Source organism: Macrosteles quadrilineatus, unplaced genomic scaffold (assembly GCF_028750875.1).
Source record: "Macrosteles quadrilineatus isolate MER2022 unplaced genomic scaffold, UCM_ALF_1.0 Scaffold_2__2_contigs__length_208266976, whole genome shotgun sequence".
Taxonomy (NCBI): domain Eukaryota; kingdom Metazoa; phylum Arthropoda; class Insecta; order Hemiptera; family Cicadellidae; genus Macrosteles; species Macrosteles quadrilineatus.
This window is the reverse complement of record NW_026542595.1, coordinates 47,260,910-47,286,661: the sequence shown is the minus strand read 5'-3', so window position 1 is coordinate 47,286,661 and position 25,752 is coordinate 47,260,910. Positions and strand designations below refer to the sequence as shown.

The 25,752-nt window shown below is 35.3% G+C and overlaps 1 protein-coding gene across 1 annotated transcript in view; it reads left to right on the top strand.

Moving 5' to 3' along the window:
* The window catches only part of LOC128985851 (uncharacterized), a 28,468-nt gene extending 2,898 nt beyond the window's left edge, over positions 1 to 25,570 (top strand). The window contains exons 2-3 of the mRNA XM_054405794.1: positions 17,356 to 17,520; positions 18,663 to 25,570. Coding sequence (XP_054261769.1) covers positions 17,356 to 17,520; positions 18,663 to 18,874 — 377 coding nt within the window. The 3' untranslated portion in view covers positions 18,875 to 25,570. The remainder of the gene's footprint in view (positions 1 to 17,355; positions 17,521 to 18,662) is intronic.
* The last annotated feature ends 182 nt before the right edge of the window (positions 25,571 to 25,752 follow it).

The window sequence follows — 25,752 nt, the reverse complement described above, 5'->3', positions numbered from 1 at the left end:
GTTTCAATTAGATTACGTTCGTAAATCTGTTGAAATCGTAGCCGCATAAAGTACAGTCTGTGTACATGTCAATTAGTCGATTCACCAAAAACAACAATTCCGTCTGAAAACTAAAAATTGGAGGGAGAGGGACAGGAGAGCAAAACTTTTTTCGATACGGAGGACACAATATGCAGCGACTAGGCAGGAATGACTGGAAGATTTCCCCATTTTGTTATCAAATTGTGCAAACAGAGTTTACTTTGGCTATGAATGATATTGTTGGAATCATTGTGATGATGGGCGTTCATCATACGAATGTGACTGGGGTTTGATTTAATGATAGATAACGATCAGCATATTTGCACTACGATGCTTTGCAAATTGGCTCTAATTGTTTATATTAGGTCATTAAGTCCATGCAAATGTTACGAAATGAAATAGAAAAATAGAGACCGATTCTCTACTGCAAAATTACGTTCCAGTTACAGCACGTCAGAGTTGTGTTCTGTGAAGAAAATTATAACATAACGACGTTTTGGGATGAAGGATTCGATTTTCTCGTTCCAAAATCGAGAAATTCGTCTGATAATGAATTCTATGGCCTATACGACACGAGTGACAAATCACGCAAACTGTACTAACAAGAAGATCACTTATTTCAGCAATGGCAAATCTCGAATAAAATCGTCACGGCAAACCATAATAATTGAGTATTTATTTGAGTTTGCTGTGTACCGGTATGTTGTATTAAAACGTATTCATTTTGTGCTCTCTGGTTACACTTCATTATTGACTGATGAATTTAATAAAATACTCCTGTAAGTAAAAATCACAAATCTTGAACATTACTGTGTCAACGTTTATTAAGGTAAATGGTAATAATTTAGGTATCATTCGAGTTTATTGTGTCTGAGTATATCTATTGACATATTTATTATACATTAAAAATGCCAATGAACAAAGACTTTATTAAAACCCTATACCGGCATAAAATTGATGGTGAGGTTGATACCTTTCCCCTAGAGGAACGTTTGAAATACTATTGCACTTTTTTCTACTGTGGATTATTCATATATTTTCTGTAAATGTCGGTAAAGACTGAAGGAGGCGAGAGAGAATATAAAAGCTTTATTCAGTTGTTGCGGCAGTAATTTCTCGCGCGCCCTCATTTCCGACTCAAATATTGATGTGCGAACTATTCACTTTGGACAGTCTCTTGCGCCACGCAATTCTTCCGTCTTTCCCCCTTCATCAATAACGACCATGTCAACATGTTTTCACCGCAGTGGTAATTGAATTATGCTGCTAAGTTTCATCCCCTGACCCTTTCACATAATAACCTCGAAGAAAGGTTTTGTAGTCTCTAAAGCAGAATATGTAAGTATATAAATGTCCGGTGCTTGGATATATTAATTTTCACCTTCTTCGGTTGGTCCAATTTTTTTGTAACAAAACAGTTTTTTAGAGTAATTTATTTTGAAATAAACGGTGTCAGCAATCTAACACGTACTTTCTCCCTTTAGCTTGTCAACAACCTTTATCATTGGTAGGTGGTGGGAGTAACTATGATAGGGAAAATCACAAAAGTGGCAATAGCTTTTGAACCGTAAATTTTACAGCAATGAGGGTTGTACTATTTTGTTTAGGGTTATAAGAACAATAACATACTATTTTTTTTAAATCAACCAACCTTTTAAACAAAAATCCGATTTTTCATTATTTTGTGGGTTTTTATGGGAAAATAACATAATTTACAATAACAGTTGACCGCGATTTTTACAGCAATTGTTGTACCATTTTGTTAAGAATTGAAAGGGCTCAAACATACTACATTTTTATAAAAATCGTTCGGGCCATGTTGAGAAAAATAGTACCTACATACTGTATTATAACCTCCTCCCTCAACTGCAGTCTCTCGCGGACCGTACTTTAGAAATCAGAAGGTTCCCAGTTTGATCACTTTGATTCTGAGAAAAATCAGATGCTTTTTGATGGTTCGAAACTGTACTTAATTTCGTTTAGGATCATTGTGCTTTTAAAGAAGCGGGATAAAGAACCAGCAAAACTGCCAGTAACAATCAGTTATCAAACAATGTACACACTCTGATAGTTGCATACTCTATTCTAATGTAAATTAAATAAACTAAGACCAAAAATAATGTTAAATGTAACATGTCAAAATGTACATTATGCAAGTAAACTCAATACATTGTATCTAAAGTTGAAGTAATATGATATAGCATTTAGTCCAAGTCATTGGAAAATAATTGGTCTTAGTTTAATTCTGCGATTACAACCTGCTCGTGTTATGTATGTGCGTGATGTTTAAGTTAAAATATGAATGGACGTTCAGTGGAGAGTGATTCAGCTAACCGTGCGGTAACACGCATACATACTGTATATCTAGTAGATGTCCGGTGCACTTGATTAAACGCGTCTAGTACAATACCTGCGGTCCTTAAACAGTTGGCAAGTTTAATTCTACTATTTAATGGTTGGCGTGATTTGTAAACTCTAGATTGTTTCAAAGCTACTTTACAAAAAACATTTTCAGGTCTATCATCATTCATTTTCGTTTAGTTTTACAACTAATTGACACAAACGTTACGCTTAGTATCATTTATTGGAATTGCTGCAAACTGGTAACTTAATTGAAAAAATCAAGTTTGTTTACTAAACTTTTAATGGGTTCTTTACATTATCGCCTGAAGACAGGACCAAATTCAAGATTTTAAAACGTCGTGAAACTCGTTTTCTAACTCATCTTGGCGAAAAATGTGTACAATAATAATCAGCATAAAAATACCGTAGCCTTAGGGAGGACTTAGTATTTATGGGAAACGTTAAGTATTCGAAAATGAAATAAAACCCAATATTACGATTCTTGATACAACACCGATACTGATGTTTGAGTCGGTTATCCTGAGTAGCAAATTGTTTATCTGCTCATTGACTACAGAGGCGACAGTTGTTGTGTTGTTGTTATTGTTTGTATCGTCGATTGACGTCGCTCCACAGTCTACAGAGGTCTTCGTACAATATTAAGGACGCACGTAGTTATGGCGTGTGTGTGTGTGTGTATCCTGCTTATTCTCGGCGGGGCGGAGGCGGCGTAGGTGCAGGAACTCCCCGTTTACCCCACATACACAGACAAACACACGGCCCTCGGCCCTCGTAAATATACATTAGCCAGCGATACAGTGGCCCACCCGCTGTAATGGAACCGTAAACTATGCACTCATTATAAATACATAAATTAAACTTAACTCTATATGAGGGGAAATGCATGGGATAAAACAAACACAATACAGTAACTGCGAGGGTGGAAAGACGCGTTTGTTTGGGTTGGCATCCAACTTTTGGGGAGGGTGTCTTGGCAATTATAAGGCAATATGCGCATTCCCTCAGACAGTCGCCCCTGCCACGTCAGTTAACAGTCAAAAGTTATGCAAATTTTCACTTTTATTTGGACAACGTTGTGATTGATAATTCACAATGTGTATACTATTGAAATTTGGTAACATTACATCAACTCTTATCAACCATTTCATGGTGCATGATTTAGTGATCGAAAGTTTTTAGAATAGGCTTCTGTACTTATCGTGATACGGTATTCGAAATATTGGATGTATTAGTTTAAACGTTCAAATAAAAGTTAGCAGTTTTAATTTATACAGTATAGCAGCTTACAATGTTATAGCTATGTGCCGTTTACAATCTGCTACCAATCGAACAATTATTTAATGAAATTATACTGATGATCCATCATAGAAGTACAAATACCATTACAAATTTTGTTTTTAAAATGTGATTTCTGGTTTCCAATATAATTTATCGGTAAACTTTATGTAATCCACGCGTCTTGGATTAAACATGCCTATAGATAGAAAATATTATCTTTTAAGACGTATATTACAACACATAGTAGTTCACAAAACCATCTTACCCAACCTAATGAACAAGGAAGCATGGATGTTTGGGTAGAGACGAAGGTAAAAGATTGTTTATTACTTAAGTTTGCGTTTTGTAGGATGGCGTGACCAATATCGTGAGTGTCTCCGTGACACAGTAACTGAAGTTCAGAACACAGAATACAAAGCACCGCCGAGTTAGGCAAGGTCACATGTAACCGACTTACATTGCCGCTACTTCATCATCGCAGCTCCCAACACAGACGATTGATTTGTAGCATGAATATGTTCTGCAAAGCACCACTGAGTTAGGCTAGGTCACATGTAACCGACTTACATTGCCGCTACTTCATCATCGCAGCTCCCAACACAGACGATTGATTTGTAGCATGAATATGTTCTGCAAAGCACCACTGAGTTAGGCTAGGTCACATGTAACCGACTTACATTGCCGCTACTTCATCATCGCAGCTCCCAACACAGACGATTGATTTGTAGCATGAATATGTTCTGCAAAGCACCGCTGAGTTAGGTAGGCTAGGTCACATGTAACCGACTTACATTGCCGCTACTTCATCATCGCAGCCAACACAGACGATTGATTTGTAGCATGAATATGTTCTGCAAAGCACCACTGAGTTAGGCTAGGTCACATGTAACTGACTTACATTGCCCCTACTTCATCATCGCAGCTCCCAACACAGACGATTGATTTGTAGCATGAACATGTTCTGCAAAGCACCGCCGAGTTAGGCTAGGTCACATGTAACTGACTTACATTGCCGCTACTTCATCATCGCAGCTCCCAACACAGACGATTGATTTGTAGCATGAATATGTTCTGCAAAGCACCACTGAGTTAGGCTAGGTCACATGTAACTGACTTACATTGCCGCTACTTCATCATCGCAGCTCCCAACACAGACGATTGATTTGTAGCATGAACATGTTCTGCAAAGCACCGCCGAGTTAGGCTAGGTCACATGTAACTGACTTACATTGCCGCTACTTCATCATCGCAGCTCCCAACACAGACGATTGATTTGTAGCATGAACATGTTCTGCAAAGCACCGCCGAGTTAGGCTAGGTCACATGTAACTGACTTACATTGCCCCTACTTCATCATCGCAGCTCCCAACACAGACGATTGATTTGTAGCATGAACATGTTCTGCAAAGCACCGCCGAGTTAGGCTAGGTCACATGTAACTGACTTACATTGCCCCTACTTCATCATCGCAGCTGCCTTCACAGACGATTGATTTGTAGCATGAATATGTTCTGCAAAGCACCACTGAGTTAGGCTAGGTCACATGTAACCGACTTACATTGCCGCTACTTCATCATCGCAGCTCCCAACACAGACGATTGATTTGTAGCATGAACATGTTCTGCAAAGCACCACTGAGTTAGGCTAGGTCACATGTAACTGACTTACATTGCCCCTACTTCATCATCGCAGCTGCCTTCACAGACGATTGATTTGTAGCATGAATATGTTCTGCAAAGCACCACTGAGTTAGGCTAGGTCACATGTAACTGACTTACATTGCCGCTACTTCATCATCGCAGCTCCCAACACAGACGATTGATTTGTAGCATGAACATGTTCTGCAAAGCACCGCCGAGTTAGGCTAGGTCACATGTAACTGACTTACATTGCCCCTACTTCATCATCGCAGCTCCCAACACAGACGATTGATTTGTAGCATGAACATGTTCTGCAAAGCACCGCCGAGTTAGGCTAGGTCACATGTAACTGACTTACATTGCCGCTACTTCATCATCGCAGCTCCCAACACAGACGATTGATTTGTAGCATGAATATGTTCTGCAAAGCACCACTGAGTTAGGCTAGGTCACATGTAACTGACTTACATTGCCGCTACTTCATCATTACAGCTGCCTTCACAGACGATTGATTTGTAGCATGAACATGTTCTGCAAAGCACCGCCGAGTTAGGCTAGGTCACATGTAACTGACTTACATTGCCGCTACTTCATCATCGCAGCTCCCAACACAGACGATTGATTTGTAGCATGAACATGTTCTGCAAAGCACCGCCGAGTTAGGCTAGGTCACATGTAACTGACTTACATTGCCGCTACTTCATCATTACAGCTGCCTTCACAGACGATTGATTTGTAGCATGAATATGTTCTGCAAAGCACCGCCGAGTTAGGCTAGGTCACATGCAACTGACTTACATTGCCGCTACTTCATCATCGCAGCTGCCTTCACAGACGATTGATTTGTAGCATGAATATGTTCTGCAAAGCACCACTGAGTTAGGCTAGGTCACATGTAACCGACTTACATTGCCGCTACTTCATCATCGCAGCCAACACAGACGATTGATTTGTAGCATGAACATGTTCTGAAAAGCAACGCCCAGTTAGGCTAGGTCACATTAACCCGTAAGGCCAATGTTAAAAAGTTTTTATTTTTAATTTCATTTATTTTTTACGTAATTAGATTTTTAGCAGTTTTAACTGTATTAACACGTTTAGGCCAGAAATTAAGTATTTATAACGTTTGAAGGAAATCGTCGGAGCCGTTTTCGAGATCTTTGTGCAAGCAAGCATACAAGCATACACTAGCTAACATTGCTCATAAAATAACAAAATATAAAAAATCAAATTTAATAATGATAAAATAATGTAATAATAATACTGTAGTGCATTTTGTAAACATACTGGCGACAATGGTGGTACCATGTAAGCTACAGTATCAATCATGAAGTAACATGTACAACTTTATGCGGCTATGGGTGAGTCGGAACACATTTTAAACACTAAAAAAAGTTTAGCTTCTGAAAATGTATAAATCATTTACAAGAAATGTTGATTATGTCAAACTGTTATGAACAGCGTGATTATTTCCATTAGTTACATAAGATAAGCTTTTAGTTGAGTCTTACAATTCATTGAAAAGTATGTTATTAGTTTTAAAATAGTAATACAGGTACTTGACAATTGCTCGATTTCGAGCAAGGGTTCCAGTAAACTAGACTGGCAGCCAAATATCTCATGTTTCTCCACCGCAACGAATAAGGATAAAAAATATACAGTATTGACAACATACTCACGCAGAACACCGAGAGGTCTTCATGTGTACTCCTAACATGATGCATATAATTTGTTTATGGATGTGTGGTACAGCATGGTCATATTTAGAAACGTTAAGATTCTTTTTTATTGTCAAATAAAGTTTAAAATTTTGTCTCGATCTGGGTTAAACATTTTTGCATTTCAAGTGGCAATTGAAATAGCTCGAGTCAGTGTAGTAGTTTCGTATAGTGTACAGTAGTTGTCAAGTTTCGTGATCGAAGCCAATGAATGTTGGATGAGCGGCACGCGGCGGTACCTCCATCGATTGACACAACCCTCCCCCAACCCCCTTTAAATGTTACCTCCGACCCTCAAACTGACAGATAAGAAGTAAATAAGCTTCAGATAAAAGAAAATCTGCTTGTAAGAAATTCTTATTAGAGTCAAAAGACTAATTTCCAAGGTCAAGTATGTTTTTAAAAAGTTATTGAGTTTGTTCGACGCAAATAATAATGCAGGTTTAAGGTTCGAAGTCCGAAGGAAACAGATCTCTGTTAGTTTATTTGTTGAGTTTAGGGAATTTCAACTCTGGTGAATTATTTGTGTGCGCACGATGCGGGAATTAAAATAACAATAGCCCTGGCTGTACAATACAAATGTAAACGGCAAGTTTGCACTGTGCCTAGTGACGTCACGTTTACAAGTAGTGCAATGAGGATCCGGAAGCTCCAATGTACTGTATGTGTGAACATCGGCGCGTGACTACTGTAGTGGTTGCCGTCATGTCAGACTTCAATTTGGGGAAACAATAACTATCCTTTTCTTCCTCGCAGCTATCGACGCGATTATGTTTATACCTTCGGGAAATACTGCTTCGTTTCACTAGTATAAAGTGGCTGACGTTTAAAGGCAAGCTGCAGTTCGACAACTCTATTATCCTGATTCGACCACTCCACTCTGAATCTAGAATAAACAATTTTTAAACATCAACGAGGTGTTAGCCCGTCCTACGGGAATTAAGTAGTCAGTTAAAACCGTGTACAAATCAGATCAGCTAGTTTACACACATATAAAGACAAAGTTTCTTGCGGTTTTAATGAGACCTTGATCATTACCCACCCTTATTGAATAAATGTACATCGTAATTTCCCATATTAGTTCATTTAAACTACAATATATTCACAGTTGAAATAAAAGTGATATTTTTACGTTTGGGGGCGCTGATATAGGCACCCCCAAACGTAACCACAACTGAACACGATTTCATAAAAGGATGGTTTATCTAATTGCAGTATCCTAGGTCAATGTTGACGTTGTGTTCAATCTATGTCATCCATCTGTTTATCTTTGTATAAAACCCGGCTGAGGTTGTGGTGGTAATTTAAAATCGTGATTCCTGATTATTCTTGATCTTCGTTTTATGACTTCAATATTTCCGGGCCTAATTCAAACAAAGTTAAAGCAGACAAACATAAATTGTAAACAAAAAGCTACCATAACGAAATAAAACATGTAAACATTGTTATTTTTCTAATCTTTCCTTGAAAAGTGGAACAGTAAAATAATTTTCATTTATCCTTTTTTATTAATACAGAGCCTCGATTTGTACCGTGGTTTAATCAATTTTGGTTAAAACTGTGGTCTAATTAACTCTACTAATCTTACTTATTTCTTATAATCAATGACAAAATAAGAGTAAATAAAATAACATCATAGTACCATAGTTTATATTTAACCAGCTGTTAGTTAAAACAAATTATATTGCTCTAAAACAAATCAAAGATTACAAAGATTGCTTTAAAAAATAATTTGAACATCCTACTATTTTTTTATGCATATTTAATTAATCTGTCATCCTCTTACAGAAGAACTGAACGTATCAATGATTAGCATTACACATAGTATAAATAAGTCAACCCTAAGTAAGTCTTTACATTTTTATCCAAATGCTGAATTTGTGACACAAAAGCTGAATGTTTACAGCTGTTATGTTAAACAAATTGTTTTATGCCAAAAGCTAGTTTAGAATCTTAGCGTCGGCTGCTAGACTTTAAAAAAATTAAAACTTAATTGCCAAAAAACTGGGACCCTAAACTAAAATTATGGCTTCGACATTCCCTAGTTCTCAAAATTATCTTTCTTTCAACACGAAAATCATGAAAATCCGTCGAGTGGTTGATTCAGAATCGTGAAATAAAAAAAACACTGTTTCGTTTTAATATTATAGATCAAACGTTACCATACTTTGTTTTGCTTCATTAAATTACTATTATCTCATCTAATTTCAAGTCAGTGATATGGGACGTGGCCGAACTTACACCTTTCACATCAAAAAACGTTTTTCCGAAACATTCTTTAAGTTATTAAATCTAATGAGTTGTTTATATTTACAAGTCCCTGCTTTTGTTATCGCTCAGGCTGTCACGTTATCATACAACCGTGGAAGTGGCTCATTGAGTTTTATTTTATCTTGTTTCTTCCCTTTAACAAAAAAACCCTCGAGATACATTTTAATTGGAGCGGTGGAGGGTGGATAGGGAGGCTTCGCAGATCCAATTACGCCCTTACTTTTCATGGTAAGCCGTGCACCGTCCACCATCCACTGTCCACAATCCACTTTCAACCCTATACCTCCCACCAATCCCTCATGTCCACTACTCCCAACCCGCCCACTGTCCACAATGCAATAACTGCCCCATAATCCACCTTCCATCAAATGTTCACAATTCATAATCAACCTTCCGTCAAAATGTCCACAATCCATCCACTATCCCTAATCCACTTTCCGCCAACCGTCCGCAATTCAACCGTCGTCAATGTTGTACACATGACGGCGTAACACCGTCGATCAAGGGAGGGGTGTATACTTATCTCGCAAGAGGCTCCTGGCTCGTGCCACGTTAAGTTTTTAAACTGAAATGCCACAACAAAGAAACAACGCCTAGAAAAAGATTCTTAAATCAATTTAATATTAAGAAGATATTTAATCAGAACCTACCACAACATTTACATTTGCGTGCATTCAATTTTGAAATTGTTCGAATAACCTACATTTTACTTTTTCATTTTTGCATTTAAGTATTGTGAGTGTGTGTAGTGTGTAGATTATTTACTTAGTAATTTTCAACAATAGCGTAGAGTCTAGCCCCTTATACAACGATGACGGTAAGAGCGAATAAAGGGGCCGTCCCTTTTCCCTTATCATAAAAAGGTGTTTGGAACGAGGTGGTAGACAGGCGATGAACGGACGAAGTGATTACGGCGGAAATGGCAGGAGATGGTGACGGGGCTGGAGATTGAAACATTGACATCTCTCCACAACTGCGTCGACACAAACTGGATTTCACAAACAGCAGAGAACATTGGCACTACTGTACTGCAGAAATAGATTGTAACTCCTTGTGCTCCTTTCATGCTATACTATACGATTTCACTCGTCCAAGAAGTCAAATGATAGGCAGTATGAGACCTCTCTCATAAGTTGGTTACAAACTGGACCGGGCATATTTATACAATTTGTGAAATTTACAAATTACGTCAAATTGAAATAGCAAAATACTAGGCCTACTTGTAAAAATAATCAATACCCCCGCCGCAGCAAACCTGCAGACTAAGCGAATTTCCATTTGCTTTATTGGATTTACACAAAAATGTCTCTTTTAAAAATATCACATTTATTCCCTAGGCCTATTTAAATAACATTAATTTAACGTGTACTTAGGTTTACTTAGGTAAAAATGTTTGTTTTTTTTTTGTAAAATGTTAATAGTTTGGAATGAAATGAATGCATTTTCCAAATTTGATCAAAATATGTTCATATACAAGCAAACTACAACAGTTTACTTATTCTCCATAAGAATAACATGGGAATTTTAAATTTACAGTTATTTAGAATTTTCTCCGTAACCATTAGGCGCATAATAACGCTTCATTATACTAAATTATTTGTTTTTTAAGCTCTACAAAATGGGTTGGAAAGAAAATGTTAAATTTTAAGTTTTTAGGGTTAATAATGGGCAAAAACCAATTTTTACCCCATAAAACCCCCCATAAACACTTGTTCCCATAGTCCGATCATGCTGGTTCGCGAACTCGTTCGAATAAACATAGGTTTACATGTTTGTACCAAATTTCATCAAAATCGGATGAGTTTTGCTCGAGTTAGCGCGCTAACGGACACATATATAAATAAATAAATAAATAAATATATAAATGAATAAATATATATATATATATATATATATATATATATATAAATTTGAACGGATGGTGTTTTTGGCCTCTAGGGACCTCAAAACGAAAAAGTAAATCGGTCCCGGGTCCAGGTCTTACCATGAGTAGGCCTACTACGGTATTAGCTTATTCCGTATATGGGTAATTCGCTAATAATTTTTTTTTCATAATAGCAGCCATTATAATTGTTATAACGTAAATGACTTAACAATGGCTGATTTAATAAAAATAACCACGCCGCAGCAATCCTGCACACTAAGCGAATTTCCATTTACCTAGCTGAATTTCTACTAAAATATTCCTTTAAAATCGTAATATTTATTTCCTATTCAAATAACATTAATTTTAACGAGTACTTAGGTTTGCTGTTACAGGGGAGGTAATGAGTTGTGTTTTTATAGAAATTTGGATAGCTTATTTTAGTATGAAATAAACAAAATTGCAAATGTGATTGAAATACAGTTTATCCATAAACAAGCAAACTACAACAGTTAATCATTTATCTATCTATCTACCTATCTATATTATTATACAATTGAAGTGGTGTCTGCCCGTCTGTCTGTCACGACTAAAATACAAAACCGATACAGCCAAAATTAAGCACAACAATGAATGGTCCACATCTAGAAATGTCATTGATGGTCGGGTCCCTGAGTTCCCTTATTATTAACTTAAGTCATTATTAACTTCCCTCGGGTTAGTTCCTCTCGGGCTACTCCCCTTGGATGTCCAAAGTTTTGAGGTTATATGGCATTTACTTATTGTTCAACATATTTAAAGAACAGATTGTAAAGTAGACAAATACAAAAAAAGTTTGTTTTGTACAACTGTGTTTTTGGCCTCTGAGAACATCAAAACAAACAAATAAATCGGTCCCGGGTCCAGGTTTACCATAAGACCCGCAGTAATAGTGTTTCCCTGTATGGGAAATTGACTAAAAACCTAAATTGGTTTATATTGTATTTGACTTAAAACAAATTTCTTAATGAGAAAACAACTAAGATAGTTTTTTTCAATAATTAAATACCGATTTTTTTTTTAATTTGTCAATTAAATTATCTATATTTTATATGGAAAGGTGGTTGACAATTAATTGTCTAAAAAGAAATTACAGTATTCTAGTTCTTTTTTTCATAAAGCTGTACCTCTACAGCAGTTTGCTTCAATTAAACGTAGTCTTATTTATATTGCCTATTAATTGAATTTAAATGCCTGATAGCTTTTTTCTTTAACATATTTTCTATAAGAGGTAACTGAGATGTATATTATGAAATAATTATATCTCATATATTGTTAGTTCCTATTTTTGTCTATGCTATTAAAGTATTAACACGGACAGTAAAGATATAAACATTAAAACCACATTTAGATCGATCAAGAAAACCGATTTGATCTAAAGTTGATCTACCGGTAGTCTAGAGTAATGAAGATAACATGGAGGAATCGTGTAATAAAGAACCCATTATATGCTTGCCAATGCATATGTTTTGCATTATAATGTTATTACACTACTACCTGTTCCCCGTCGGCTTCACCCGACATTGCCTTCATAATTTAGTATAGACTGGGACGGGTGGCGTCGTCCTGTAATCCAGCTACTGGGAGGTCACGAATTGTGGATATTTATAGGGATGCACTGTGGATGCGATGCTCCCTGGTGTGGATTAACGTCCGCACTAGTGAGTACTACGACTATCCGCAGTATTATCCTGATAATTAGACCAATTCGTAAATTACAAGGAAAAATGTGGTTCGGATTCCACTATAAACTGTAGGTCCCTTAGTTGCCATTAGCTGTATGGGCTATTAATTAACAGCTGTGTCTAAGGAACATGTCGGCCTTAGTCACTAACAAGACTACAAGATCGCGCCACTCATCCTACACTCATCCTTCACTCATATTTGGGTTAAAATACGCACATAGTGGCGTCCCCATCTTAAATAATTGAATTGAATTGAATTGAAAAGATCGTGTGTCCCATACAATTTTCAGTTCATATTGGTACATAGCCCCGCATGGAAATTAGTACAGTGTTAACAAATATAACAGCTTTGATACATTCACGTGTCAATTAATTCGGGGAAAGAATTTAATATTACTTACCACATTATTAATATTTAATTCTCTACTATAGTAGTTTCTGTTTCACTTCAAACCTTGTTACTTTTTTTTTAATTTCCCGCAAGTATTGATGGATACCCAACAAATAATTACTATGTAAAACCATTGACCATGGTAAAACCTACTTCAGTGTTATTTTGGTTTAAGATTAATACAGTTGTGGCGTCAAACCTATGATTTCAACACGAAACCTGTAGCAATGTACGGTTGAGAGGTGCGAACTGGTCCTGGTGGTATATCGCGGGGCTTCGGACCCCGAGGTCCCAAGCACAAAACCAGCCAATCACCAATGGATTTTATCTAGACATATGTGATAATACCGCAACCCTCCAAGGCTCTATGACCCACCCAGGACTAGCCTGCAGTAATGTGTGTGCAGTTCCCGGCTAGAGCCTTACGTCCTAGGATGTGATAAAATAATTTACGATTTGGATTCCAAGCGCATGTATAGGCCTACTGTGCGAGTGATCTCTGTGGTGCGGTCATGCAACATGTCATTGAGTCATTATAGTTTATAGAGTAAGAGTACAAAGGCCTGACTGGGAATCATTATAAAAGGGTGAATTTGTTCTTCATCAAGCTGCTCTCCCATCGATGCATCGCCATATATGCATTGATGGTGCACCACGTATTGCCTATTCGTGCTGAATACGGAACAGTGAAATTTGTGTTAACTCAAATATTTTCGTTAGCGTTTATATCTAACCACAGACAATAGAGTTCCTTAGTCTATGATCTAACTCATAAAGTGTATTGTGTATGCCTACTTAGATACTTAAAAATAGAATATGATTATTGGATTTGTTTGTTAAAATCTATTTAGGGGAGGAATTGCTAAAGTTAATGTTACATAATATGGTGATAGCATTCATGGGAAGGCAGGAGCCCCCCCCCTCCCACTGGGGTCGATAGCGTCGTGACGTCACTTTGACGTCATCGTCTGTCCCCTGCTGTGACGTCCGTCCCGGTCTTGGCTAACATCTTTTTGAGATGTACGATGTGCAAGAAAGTGTTATTAGCGAGTTTTCCATATAAGGAAGACGTTATTACATATAGTATAGCATGTCTCACGATAGACATAGACCCAGGACCGATCAACTTTTTTGTTTTGATGTTGATGGACCGGATTTTGGACCATATCCGGTCAAATTTATTTATAACAGGCTAAACATATGTCCTTCAGATCGATAACTCGAGTAAAAAACATCCGATTATGATTAAATTTGGTACAATTATGTAAACTCACATTTATTCAATCGCTTTGCAATCCAGCAGTGGGACTATGACTACTGTGTGGGAACTGGGAACTGGGTTATATGGGGTGAATAGATTTTCCACCATTTTTGAACCTCAAACCATAACTTTGCTGCTATTTCTTTTCTTCCCATCTTGTAGAGCTTACAAAAATAATTTAGTGTTGAAACCTGCTATAAGCCTATAAAGGCTACAGAGGAAATTACAAAACCTGTGAATTTAAAATTCTTAGGCTATTATCCTTATGGAGTAAACTGCTTCAATTTGTCCTGTTTACCGAACTATTTGGATTAAAATTGGGTAATTTACTGAATTCATACTAAGCTTTATTGACATTTCACTAAACACACACACTTTGTCACCTTGCCTGTATCAGCAAACTATGAGTACGGTAGGTACCAAACCTATTGATTTTAAATTGTTAAAAAATATCAATTTAGAGCACTGCCTTTTCTTTGTAAACATATGTTCTTTTCAATTTAGAATTGTTTCCATCTAATTACTTGTCATTCCTCTGTTCTCACAATCAAGTATATCTAGAAATTTAAAAAATCAGATTCTGTAGGTGAGTAAAAATTTAAAAACGTACGTTTTCAAGAAAAGGAATTAATAATATTTTTTTTCTTTTTCCGAATGTTTTTGATTTTGTTTATTTCATTGCCATTTGAAGTTTCATAAAATGTCTATGGTAACACAATATCTTTGGTGGTTTTTATTAATACAGCATCTTTTATGGAAAAACACAAAATTCTGTCACGACTATAACGAACGTAAACATTAATATTAAAAAAAGTTAATGGTATTTTTATAAATATGTTTTGCTGTAGATAGATTTAGTTTTAGGGCCATTTTGCAATAAACAGCTCACTAAGCTTTTGGTATATTTGGTATTAAAAAAAAACTAAAAAAAACTAAACAAATTTAAAAATTTTATTTGGCTCTGTTCTTGTGACAGCATTAAGCTACTTCCATTCCTACGAATTTACCCACTTGTTAACCTAGAGACTAATACCACTATTATCTATGATAGTTTATAGAGAGTCATGCTTTGCATTTGCAAAGGCAGAGGACACGTTTTAAGAAAATTTTGTTTACTATAATTTACGGTATACTATAGTATAGCATCTACTATAGCCATAATGTTCTACCACTGCACCTAAACAATAGAAAAAATTTAAGTTCTCACAGCTTTTTGTTTTGCTGCTTTGGTTCAAATTAGCTGTTGTCATAAACGCAAAAAGAATTAATAGTGCTGCACCCTGTTAGTAAACCTTATAACCTTTTAATGCTATTGAATATCATAAAACCAACTTGTGTAGTTGAAACAGCTGCTCCTAGCTAAATTCACTGCAGTAGGAGAGAATAAACTTTTCTGTCCGGCAGAGACTTAATTTATATGAAAAATTTTTGGAAAAGAACAAATTAACTAAAAATTAATAAACTATAGCAAGGAGGACTGGAGGGGATTAGGGAAGGTCTGCCCCAGGCAAGCTACAGTGGGATCAGGCAAGCTATAGTGGGAACAGACAAGCTATAGTAGGATCAGGCAAGTTATAGTGGGATCAGGCAAGCTATAGTGGGAACAGACAAGCTATAGTGGGATCAGGCAAGCTATAGTGGGAACAGGCAATCTATAGTGGAAACAGGCAGGCTATAGTGGGATCAGGCAAGCTATTAATATTGGAAATGACAAAAAGTCCAAAAGCATAATCTAATTGAGATTGATGTACCTATAAATATACCCTTTAAAAAAATGTTGATGCTAAAAGTATTCTGTAGTGCTTACCACAGAATAAAAAACTTCAAAAAGCAAAAAGTTTGATCTGATAAAATTGAAAATTCTGAAATGTTGTGAATGTTCACAACTAACCCAGCTGTCCATGGTCCAAAGAACCAGCTGATTACAGTCACAATAGTCAGTAATAAAGCTGTCATCTCATTCTTCTAACATTCGTCCTTTGCTCGGCTTAGTCATAAAATATACACTTGCTCTGATTTGTCAGCATCGTATGGATCTACATTATATATTAAACTGTTTCTAAAAACTACAGTTGTGTGTGCGCCAGTTCCTTTGTAGGGTTGGCAGTAACTGGAGTTATGCAGACACGTTAATCGGATGAGAGAAGCCGCAAAAGATCAGATACCCTCCGCACGACTTCTCTGTAACAATAAAACTCTTCTGGTTACTAACATTTGTTGAACTATCTTGCCAACGAACATTTAAATAACATTATAATTGGCCGAATAAAAATAACTAAGTCAAGGAAGTTTTGTGAACTTAGATGGTTTGGACAAAACAAAATGCCTGTGATAGGTGCAGAGTGCCTATTTATTTTATGTGGTTACGAAATTCTCTTCGTAATATAAATATTGTTATGATTTATCAATACTACATGTCAAGAAATAAGACTGTAGTATTAAGGCAAAAATGTGGTTCAGATTCCGCTATAAACTGTATGTCCCTTTCCCTTAGTTGCCATTGACTGTATGGACTATTAATTAACAAACAGTCCTGTCTAAGGAAGGAACACGTCCTTAGTCAGTAACAAGACTACAAGATCTCGTCAATCATCCTACACTCATCTCCATTCATACTTTGCTTAAAATACTGGTACCTACCTTCAAATGGTCGCCATTTCAATTAAAAGTATTAAAGTATAATGTCTGTACCAATGTGACTCTTTTAAGCACATAGGTTTCCTTGCCAAACTCAGCAGATGGCTGCACTTGATCCTTGTGTGTTCAGTTAGTGCCCACCTTAACTCTTCAAAACGATCCATTGATCACATTGATGTTGTGCAGGTGTGGAGTCCATCATCTGCTACCATTGCAACTCTGCCTATGACCCTCGCTGTGGTGATCCATTCGACCCTTACAGTCTGGGGAAGATTAATTGCTCCATGCAGCCTCCCCTAGAGCACCTGCCATACATGGAGCCCACTGTCTGTCGCAAGAATGTCCAGAAAGGTATTTTATGAATCGTTGTCTTAATGTTCTGTAGTAAAAGCAGGGCTGCCAGTTGATGAGCTTAATTTTTCAGCAAATAGCAGCTCTTATACTTATGTTACTTATGTAATAAACTGAAAAAAAAACATTTAGACCTACCTAACAACACACCATCCAGTTGGTTAGCAATTACTGTACACAAGAACTCTGTCTCTCTCTCTCTTTCTCTCTCTCACACACACACAGGTGTAAAAATACAATAGTAGTACACATTCCTTGTTCTGCTTCAAACTGAAACGACTATAAAGCAATTCTATGGAATGAAAAAAGCCCAGCTGGTTAGAGTATTCAGTATAATAGACCTTCTGTCCTGCCAACCACCAATGGAAATTCAATGTGTAATATATTATGGTTTTAACCCGGTGATCCCGAGCCCACCCTGAATTGAGAACCCATTCACCGTGTATTAAAATTAAAATATAATACTTTAATGTCCTTTGTCCATCATCATAAAGTAATATAGTTTATTCAATAAGGTGAAGGGTCTCTGTTTAGTAATCTCTAAACATGCCCCACTTTGTGTATGGACTGACTGGGCTATAGCCCAGAGCGCCAAAAATTTATAGCGCCAATTAAAAAAAACACATGTAAATCACAACAATTCTATGGAAGAGGGACTAGATGTTCTATTTCAATTCCAAATTCAGTTTGTCAACTGTCTTTAGCTGCAAAGGCTGCAAAGCGTCACTTTCAACATATTTTTGCAAGCTATAACTAGGATAGTTTAGAAAACTTAACTGCATGCATCTTAGTCCCTCGTCTAGCATTTGGATACCAAACTTGGTTCTAGAAAACCATAAGCTTGGTCAAGCAAGCAGTTAGTTAATTGAATCCATTATTTTGCATTAGTTCTCTTTCTATTCAACCTAGGTGTGTAAAGGCTCTTAACAATGTGCTGTCTTACTTCAAACCTCAAACAAGGTAGTAAGGGATTATTCATCGATCAAATATGAGTGCGTCACCTGTTTAATGCCCCTTAGTATCTGTGTCCACCTACTGTAACTAGAGAATGTTGTTCAAGCAAACAAAAAAGTAGATAGCCAACCACTCAAATAAATATAGTTTCAACATTTCAAATAGATCTTACTCCTTGACTGTTGCAGTATATGGCAAGATCCGAGTTGTGCGTAGCTGTGGATTCATAGAGGACCCCGACAGAGAAGAGAAGTCCTGCGTGAGGAGGTCGGGGACCCACGATGTGCAGATGCTGTATTGCGCCTGCAAGGGTGACATCTGCAATCCTGCCTCCACGACAATAGCACCCGGACTGCTCATGGTGCTGGCCATGTCTGCTATTGGGGCCAGCGTGTTATAACAGCTCCATTCCTGTTAACACTGGTTCGCTTATTACTGTTGACCGATCTGATCTCAAGGCGTGTGGATGATAGTCGTAACACCGGCTTGCTTCTAGTTCAGGTCACCTAGAATTACGAAATGATTTTATACTTTGAGTTCATTGCTCTTTTTTGTTAAACCTCCTTTAAAATACACTGTAGGCAATTTGTTGTAGATATTAAACAAAGAGTACCTCAAAAATCCTCTACAGTAGGTATATCAAAATATAGATGTGCAATAGTTTTAACAGTTTTAGCATTTTTTAGTCAAAAGTTGTTGCTTTATGATGCAAGAATATGTTTAAATGTAAAATAAATTTTAAGTCAGGTGGTTTGGCAAAATCATCAGTTGTCTTTTTGCAGGAAGTTATTAGTTTTTAGCACATACCTAACGTGCCAGTAAAACCCCACCTGAGATAGTATGAAAATCCATTTGAGAAGAAGGTCAAAACATCATGAAACTATATTTCATGCTTATATCCATCAAATTTTGGTTTATTGTTTGGGTTTTTGCCTATTTAATCACTGCCATTGTTGATAATGAGTGTTATTTTCACTTGTTCATTTGTTATTTATCCTTTCCTCAACAACCAAATGGAGGTCAAGTATGAACAAATGAATTGAGTATACAATTACTTTAGTTGTCAACCAAAGAAAAACTCCAAGAATATGTAGATCTAGAAAGTGAGTTAATTTTAAATTGTAATTGTTCACATTCACAATAGGAACACTATTGAGTGATATTTTAACAGAGTGTTTAAAGTAATGTAATATCAAATAATACTTTAACATACCTTCAGTTTTGTAAAGATCCTTGCTACAAGTAGTTTAAAAAAACACAAGATATTGGTAAATATAAAACTAATGAAAACTATCAGTCCACAGAAATGTTTTAAAGCATTTGAGTGTTACCTGAGTAGCTGAGAAACTACTCATAGATGAGATGCCTTGCCATACCTCTGCTATTTTCCTACACTAACACAACTGTATATATTTTTTCAATCCTAGTTGTAAGAGTGTTATTGTCAGTTCTATACTTGTGTTGTGTGCGTTTGTATGTTAGTGTTTGTGGGAATGAATGTGTACGAGCTAAAAATGATATTGTGCTTTATGGTTACTACCAACAGATTAATTTTGCGATATTTTAAATAACTGACATATTTTGAGTGTTAATTATAATTATCGTAATTTTAGAAGACAGTTAAATCAGTAACATTGACACGAAGACTCTGAAATGAAACAAAACCATTTCTGGAGAATGTTGTTGCATATCATAAAGTGTAAGCTGTAGACGGGACGGACAAACTAATTTAAGAACTCACTTAAAAAGGTGGAGATATGACTATGTAAAGCCTATGAGTGAGTGGTATAAATCAAGCAAGTAGAATTGACTTTATTTTTACCTCAAATTTAGTGACACAGTCACAGTACCTACGTCACCACTTACACATTTCCTCTACTCCCCAGGTGTTGAGAGTCTTTATGGCAATGTTAACGGTTTTTATCTATGTACCTAAGAAAGACGTTTTAAAACATCTTATGTTGATGATAAATATTGTTTTTGTTGTTAAACTAAGTGTATTATACAAATTGCTCTTTTATTTTAATGAGGCTGCTTTATAGAAACATTCAGGGCAATTTGGCTTTCAAAAACCCACATGCTTCCACTCTGTTTGTATTTAATACCTAACCTTTAGGAAGTTAATTTATTGCATTGACTTTAGATTACCTACATTCATTATCAATGTTAATAGCATTCTAGGACCTATGTAGCCTATTATTCAATCATTTTTGTATAATTTTCAACCTCAGGACCTATCGCAAACTCTAAAATTTTTATAAAAACTCTATTGTTACAAATCCAAAAAATACATAAAAATAGCACCACACCATTATTAAAAATCCCTCCCTCAATGACAATGAGACAATGTGGTTAATTTCTACTTAATACATGAACTCACCCTCTAATCTAGACTAGAGTAAGAATAGAATTTAAAGTTATCATTACTAGTAACTAAGAACCACTTTTATTAATATAAAAGAAGACAACACAGTGGCCACTACAGTCCTTCTACCTTATAGGTTTACTGATATGTCATATGAGTTTTTTTAATGGTTTAATACTGTAAATTTTAATATCAACAGCAATGCTTGATGCTCTAATACAGATTTTTCTTCCAACTTCCAAAATAGTTTTCTTTTCAAATTTTCACAAAATTGGTTAACAACGAATAACCATGTAAAAAATAAAATAAAAGATTTCACGTTCTGTTTCAAATAAGTAACAAATTTCATATTTTTTACAATGCATAAAACTAAGATGATATATTTGGAAAAGTGAACAACCATATATCACATTCACACTGGTATTTTAGAGTAATGACAAACAATCATTAATTGGGTTTATCACTACTGTACATCTTATATTTCTCAATTGTAACGTTCTTACAACAGTTTTTTTGTTCTTTCTAACACATCGAAATGGTTGAGGTCCTAGGTATGATAGATGAATTTTACAAAAAATATTGTATTTGCTACTATAATTTTGTATAATAACTTTGTAAGTAGGCTTTTGTAAGTTAAGTTTTAACTTTGTTGTAAATGTTTAATAATTCCATCCATAGCTTGAATTAGTTGTAATTAATATTACTCATAAAGTAGTTGTGTTTCAATGCTAACAAGTGATGAATAATAATCTAACAGTTGTTTCATGACCGTACCGTGTTTTAATTATTCTTAGTATATTAAAAGTAGTCTCTATTTATTTATTTAATTAAATTAACTTATAATCATTTTAAAAAGTTAACAATTTTAAACTCTTCCTCTTGTAATGTGAATTTTCAGTTTTAATCCTAAAAATAGGTGTTATTTCTAAATAAAAATCACTAAATTTACCACAGATCAGAGTAAGACTATTTTAAGTGGCTAGTTGATAATTTAAAATAAAGAATTTATTTAAGATTACTAGTTTGCTCATAGTTAAGTACCCAGTATTCAGGATTTATTTCTAGGGATTAAAAAAAAATATCTAGTAGTAGTATAATAATAAATACTTTGGCCTCATTGGGTTTCTCTCAATGTGGGGATCACTACCACCTATTGCTAGAGGAATTAAAAAAAACTGCTTTAACGGAAAACTGAATTTGCACCTCAGTTTCAATAAAAAAAAAAATCAAATGGTAATTTAATTTCACTAAACTAGGATGAATTGATAAATAGCCATTGGTTAGAGGAATCCCAGTGAAAGGGGTAGAGTAATTGGTAATATGAACATGGGATTAATTACTGTTAAAGTAGACAATCAGAATTCAGAATTCCGAGAGACCCAAGATGAATTACACTCTATTTCCCATTGAACATTTATTATTGATTGGCTAAGTAAAACCAAGGAGAAACTCTAAAATTAGGTTATAACATTCATAATTGTTTAGAAGGACCACAAATTGACACTTATTACACTTCTTTTAGATAAATTTGATCTCTATGGTTTGATTTTGGACTTTTATCAGCTGCAGGGTGCATGTAGCCAAGTCAAAAGTAACCTATCACTCAATTTTGTGCTATGATTTGTTCAGTTTTTAAAGTTATACCGAGTCAAGTTATTTTTGTGACAAGTGTTCCTCACAACTGTTTCCGCAGCAATTAATAGCAATGTTGTGACCAAAGATAACTAAATCTGACTATTTGTACTCCGTAGCTCACTGGATCAAAGCATAAGATAGTATGGTTTTATTATTACCGACAATAAATCAAACTTTTATCAGAGTGTCAGCTATATCAGCTACAGTAGTTAAATTGTATTTCCTTTATTGTTTAGGTAGTTTAAGAAGCTTGACAACCAATGTGGTGTATTTGTGTCTTTGCAATTCCTACTAAAAATGATTTTTTTGTTACTCCAAAAACCTAGTGTAAAAGTTTTAGTGTCAGAATTTCCCTTGATACTGGCTTAGTTTTTCTGTCTGCCATTGTGGACATGTGCTTGGTAATTATTATATTTATTACTTGTACAAACTTTTGCCATTTGTAGGTTTAACATTGCTTTGCTAGGAAAACTTTGTATGTTTTATTACTTATGACCCCTGTGATCCCCCATCATATCAACAGTTTTGTACATTTCAATAAAACACCAATGACAACATTAATGACGATGTGATACATTACGGTAAATGTGACTTTATTTTGATGTTATCAGTGTTAGTCCTAATAATTAATTGATATACAGTTACATTATGGAGCACAAAACAATCCACGTGAAAAAAAATACCTATAGAACATTCTTATTCTTATAATTTTAAAACTTCCATGGGTACTATGTTCTGTTACTATTCTTAAAGTAGGTTTAAATCAAGAAACACTTAATTCTCTTCAACCTCTACCCCGTTCAAAGTATCTGGTATAGTGAATAGTTTGAATTATATTGCAAGAAAATTTGTTGTTACGAATCTCAAGTTTTGTGCTCCCAGAGAGAATTTTGAGATAATCAAAATTAATTTATATCAATTAATATTGGTGACATTAGGTTGTAAACTTATAAGCTATACTGATAAATTCTAAATGTTAAGATAAACAGATCTCATGTTTATACTGTTTGGGCACTGGGCGACTGGGCTGTTAGTAAGGTTACATGAACATGAAGCCTTATCTCCTTGCAGGCAATCCTATAAAATAGTTCCTTTACATATGTACTCTGGAAGTGTTTTTATTATTATTATTATTAGGCCTTTACACAATTTATTTGTTAAAAGTAAACCAGACTACTCACCATTAAAAAGTATAATATACCAGTTGTTTTAGTAGAGTGGAAATCATCAATACTTCATAGACTTTGCTACCTCTTTTTGATTTTAACAATTACTATAGCCAAGCTAATACAATAATAAATTTCTGCCTTTACAAAACCACAAGTTTGTAGCACAACCGTGGAACGTAAATGTTTAAAGCGTGTGATCATGAGACCTGTGTTTCTTACCGGTTTCTTACCGTTTTTCATTGGTTCATGGCATCAATTTTCTTTTATATGTTTAGATTTTAATCTTTGTTTACTGTAAAAGTGTAAATGTATTTATATCATGTTGCATTAGTACTGTAAAATAAAGGACATCCTATTAATTATTAATAAGATCCATTTCATCAGCTTTACATTTATAGCTTGTATTTATTGCCTTAGATTACTTTAAAATAAAGTACTGATATGTGTACACTTAAGTGAAGCTGGTTAAATTTTATTGATTTGAATGAAATTTGTTTAACTATTCTAAAAGTATCCAAGCAATAAATTTGGTAGATAATTAATTTAAGCTATGTCTTAATATTCCTTTAAGATTTTCCTTAGCCTGCAAAAGTAAAAAAAAAAAAAAAAAAAAAAAAACAGCTCAAAGCAAATTTACTACAGTTTTTTATAAGCAATAACAGAAGATTATATTCTTAAACATTTGGAAATTTGCATGTTTAAACAACCAGAAACAACTAATTATATAGCGTTTAAACACTAACGAACTATATATATGTATTGAAAAGTAGAGAGAAACTATCAGGTTTTTACTTACACTTTGACTGAAAATATGGGCCTATTTGGTAAAGTGCAGGGTGGAGGATTTGTGTTTTGTGTAATGATATGACTATAAAGGAGGAATGCTTGCTTAGAAACCCAATACGGTATTTATACAAGTGCTGGCAAATTGCACTTTTATTTATGATAGTATCGGAGTTAATTTTGTCAGCCAAGTTGATTTATTGCTAAACATTAGAGTTGGGCCACAGTCTAAAAAATAATAGTGTATAGGCAATGATAATAGGTACTATTTTCATTTAAATACACGTTTCTACAGGTTGCTAAAATTGTCTGCATGAGCATCACTGGCAAGCAAAAAGGGAGCTAATATTCGAAAGAGAGAGAGAGAGAGAGAATAGTCATAAATCAGCTGATCTGGTATTTTACATAGAGGGCTGCTTACCGGCCCTAGGGGCGCAAGAGGTTTCTAAGTTTTACGTGGGTTTGTTGGGGTTACAAGGAAGAGAACAATTTTTCCCTCAAGGAAGGGGAGAGAGGGAGGCGCAAATATCTCTCGGACTCGGCCCATAGTGCGTCACATGCAAATACTTATCTCAGAAAGCCGAGTGATACTTCGGTTCATGCTATTTATTAGACTGTTTTTACAACTCCAAGCTACTTTAAGCTGCATACTTTTTTAGCTATCAGTCAAAGACATATAGCTAATTACATATAAATAAAAATGTGGACAGTCCAATTTCTAGCCACAGCCACACAAACATTTTCAATATTGTAGATTGAAAGATTGAAGGCAAAGGCATCATAAAACATGAATAAAGATACATTTTAACTTAATGCCCATTCACATAGATTACATTCAGGCATTGTTAAAAATGATGTTTGTATGACTGTAGTTTCCTTATCTTAAGCTTTTTAGATTATTGTAGGAAAGAATAAAATCCAATCGATAGTAGAGTATTTCTACCACTAACTCACTTGTTCCATGTATAGTTACAGTACCTGCAGACTAGTGTTGTATCTATTGTATTAGCTTTTTGAACTTAGTGTTGTTATTTTAAAATTTTATCTGCAGTGCTGTTAAGTTAATTGCATCACATAAAGGTTTGTTGACTCACTTTTATTTAAATTAAATATATTTGACAAAGGTTGATTATATAATTTGTAATATGTGTTTAATTTACTATTCCCCAAGAATGCAGACCTACAGCCTCAAAAGCTTAGTTGCTGAGAGTAAGCTAAGTAGTAAAACCAATTTTTGTATTCATTGGCAAAACTAAGAAAACAAGGAAAGGTTCTGTGGGGTCAGAGCTGATTATTGGCTCTGTTGTGCTCTGTTGGACCAGCCTA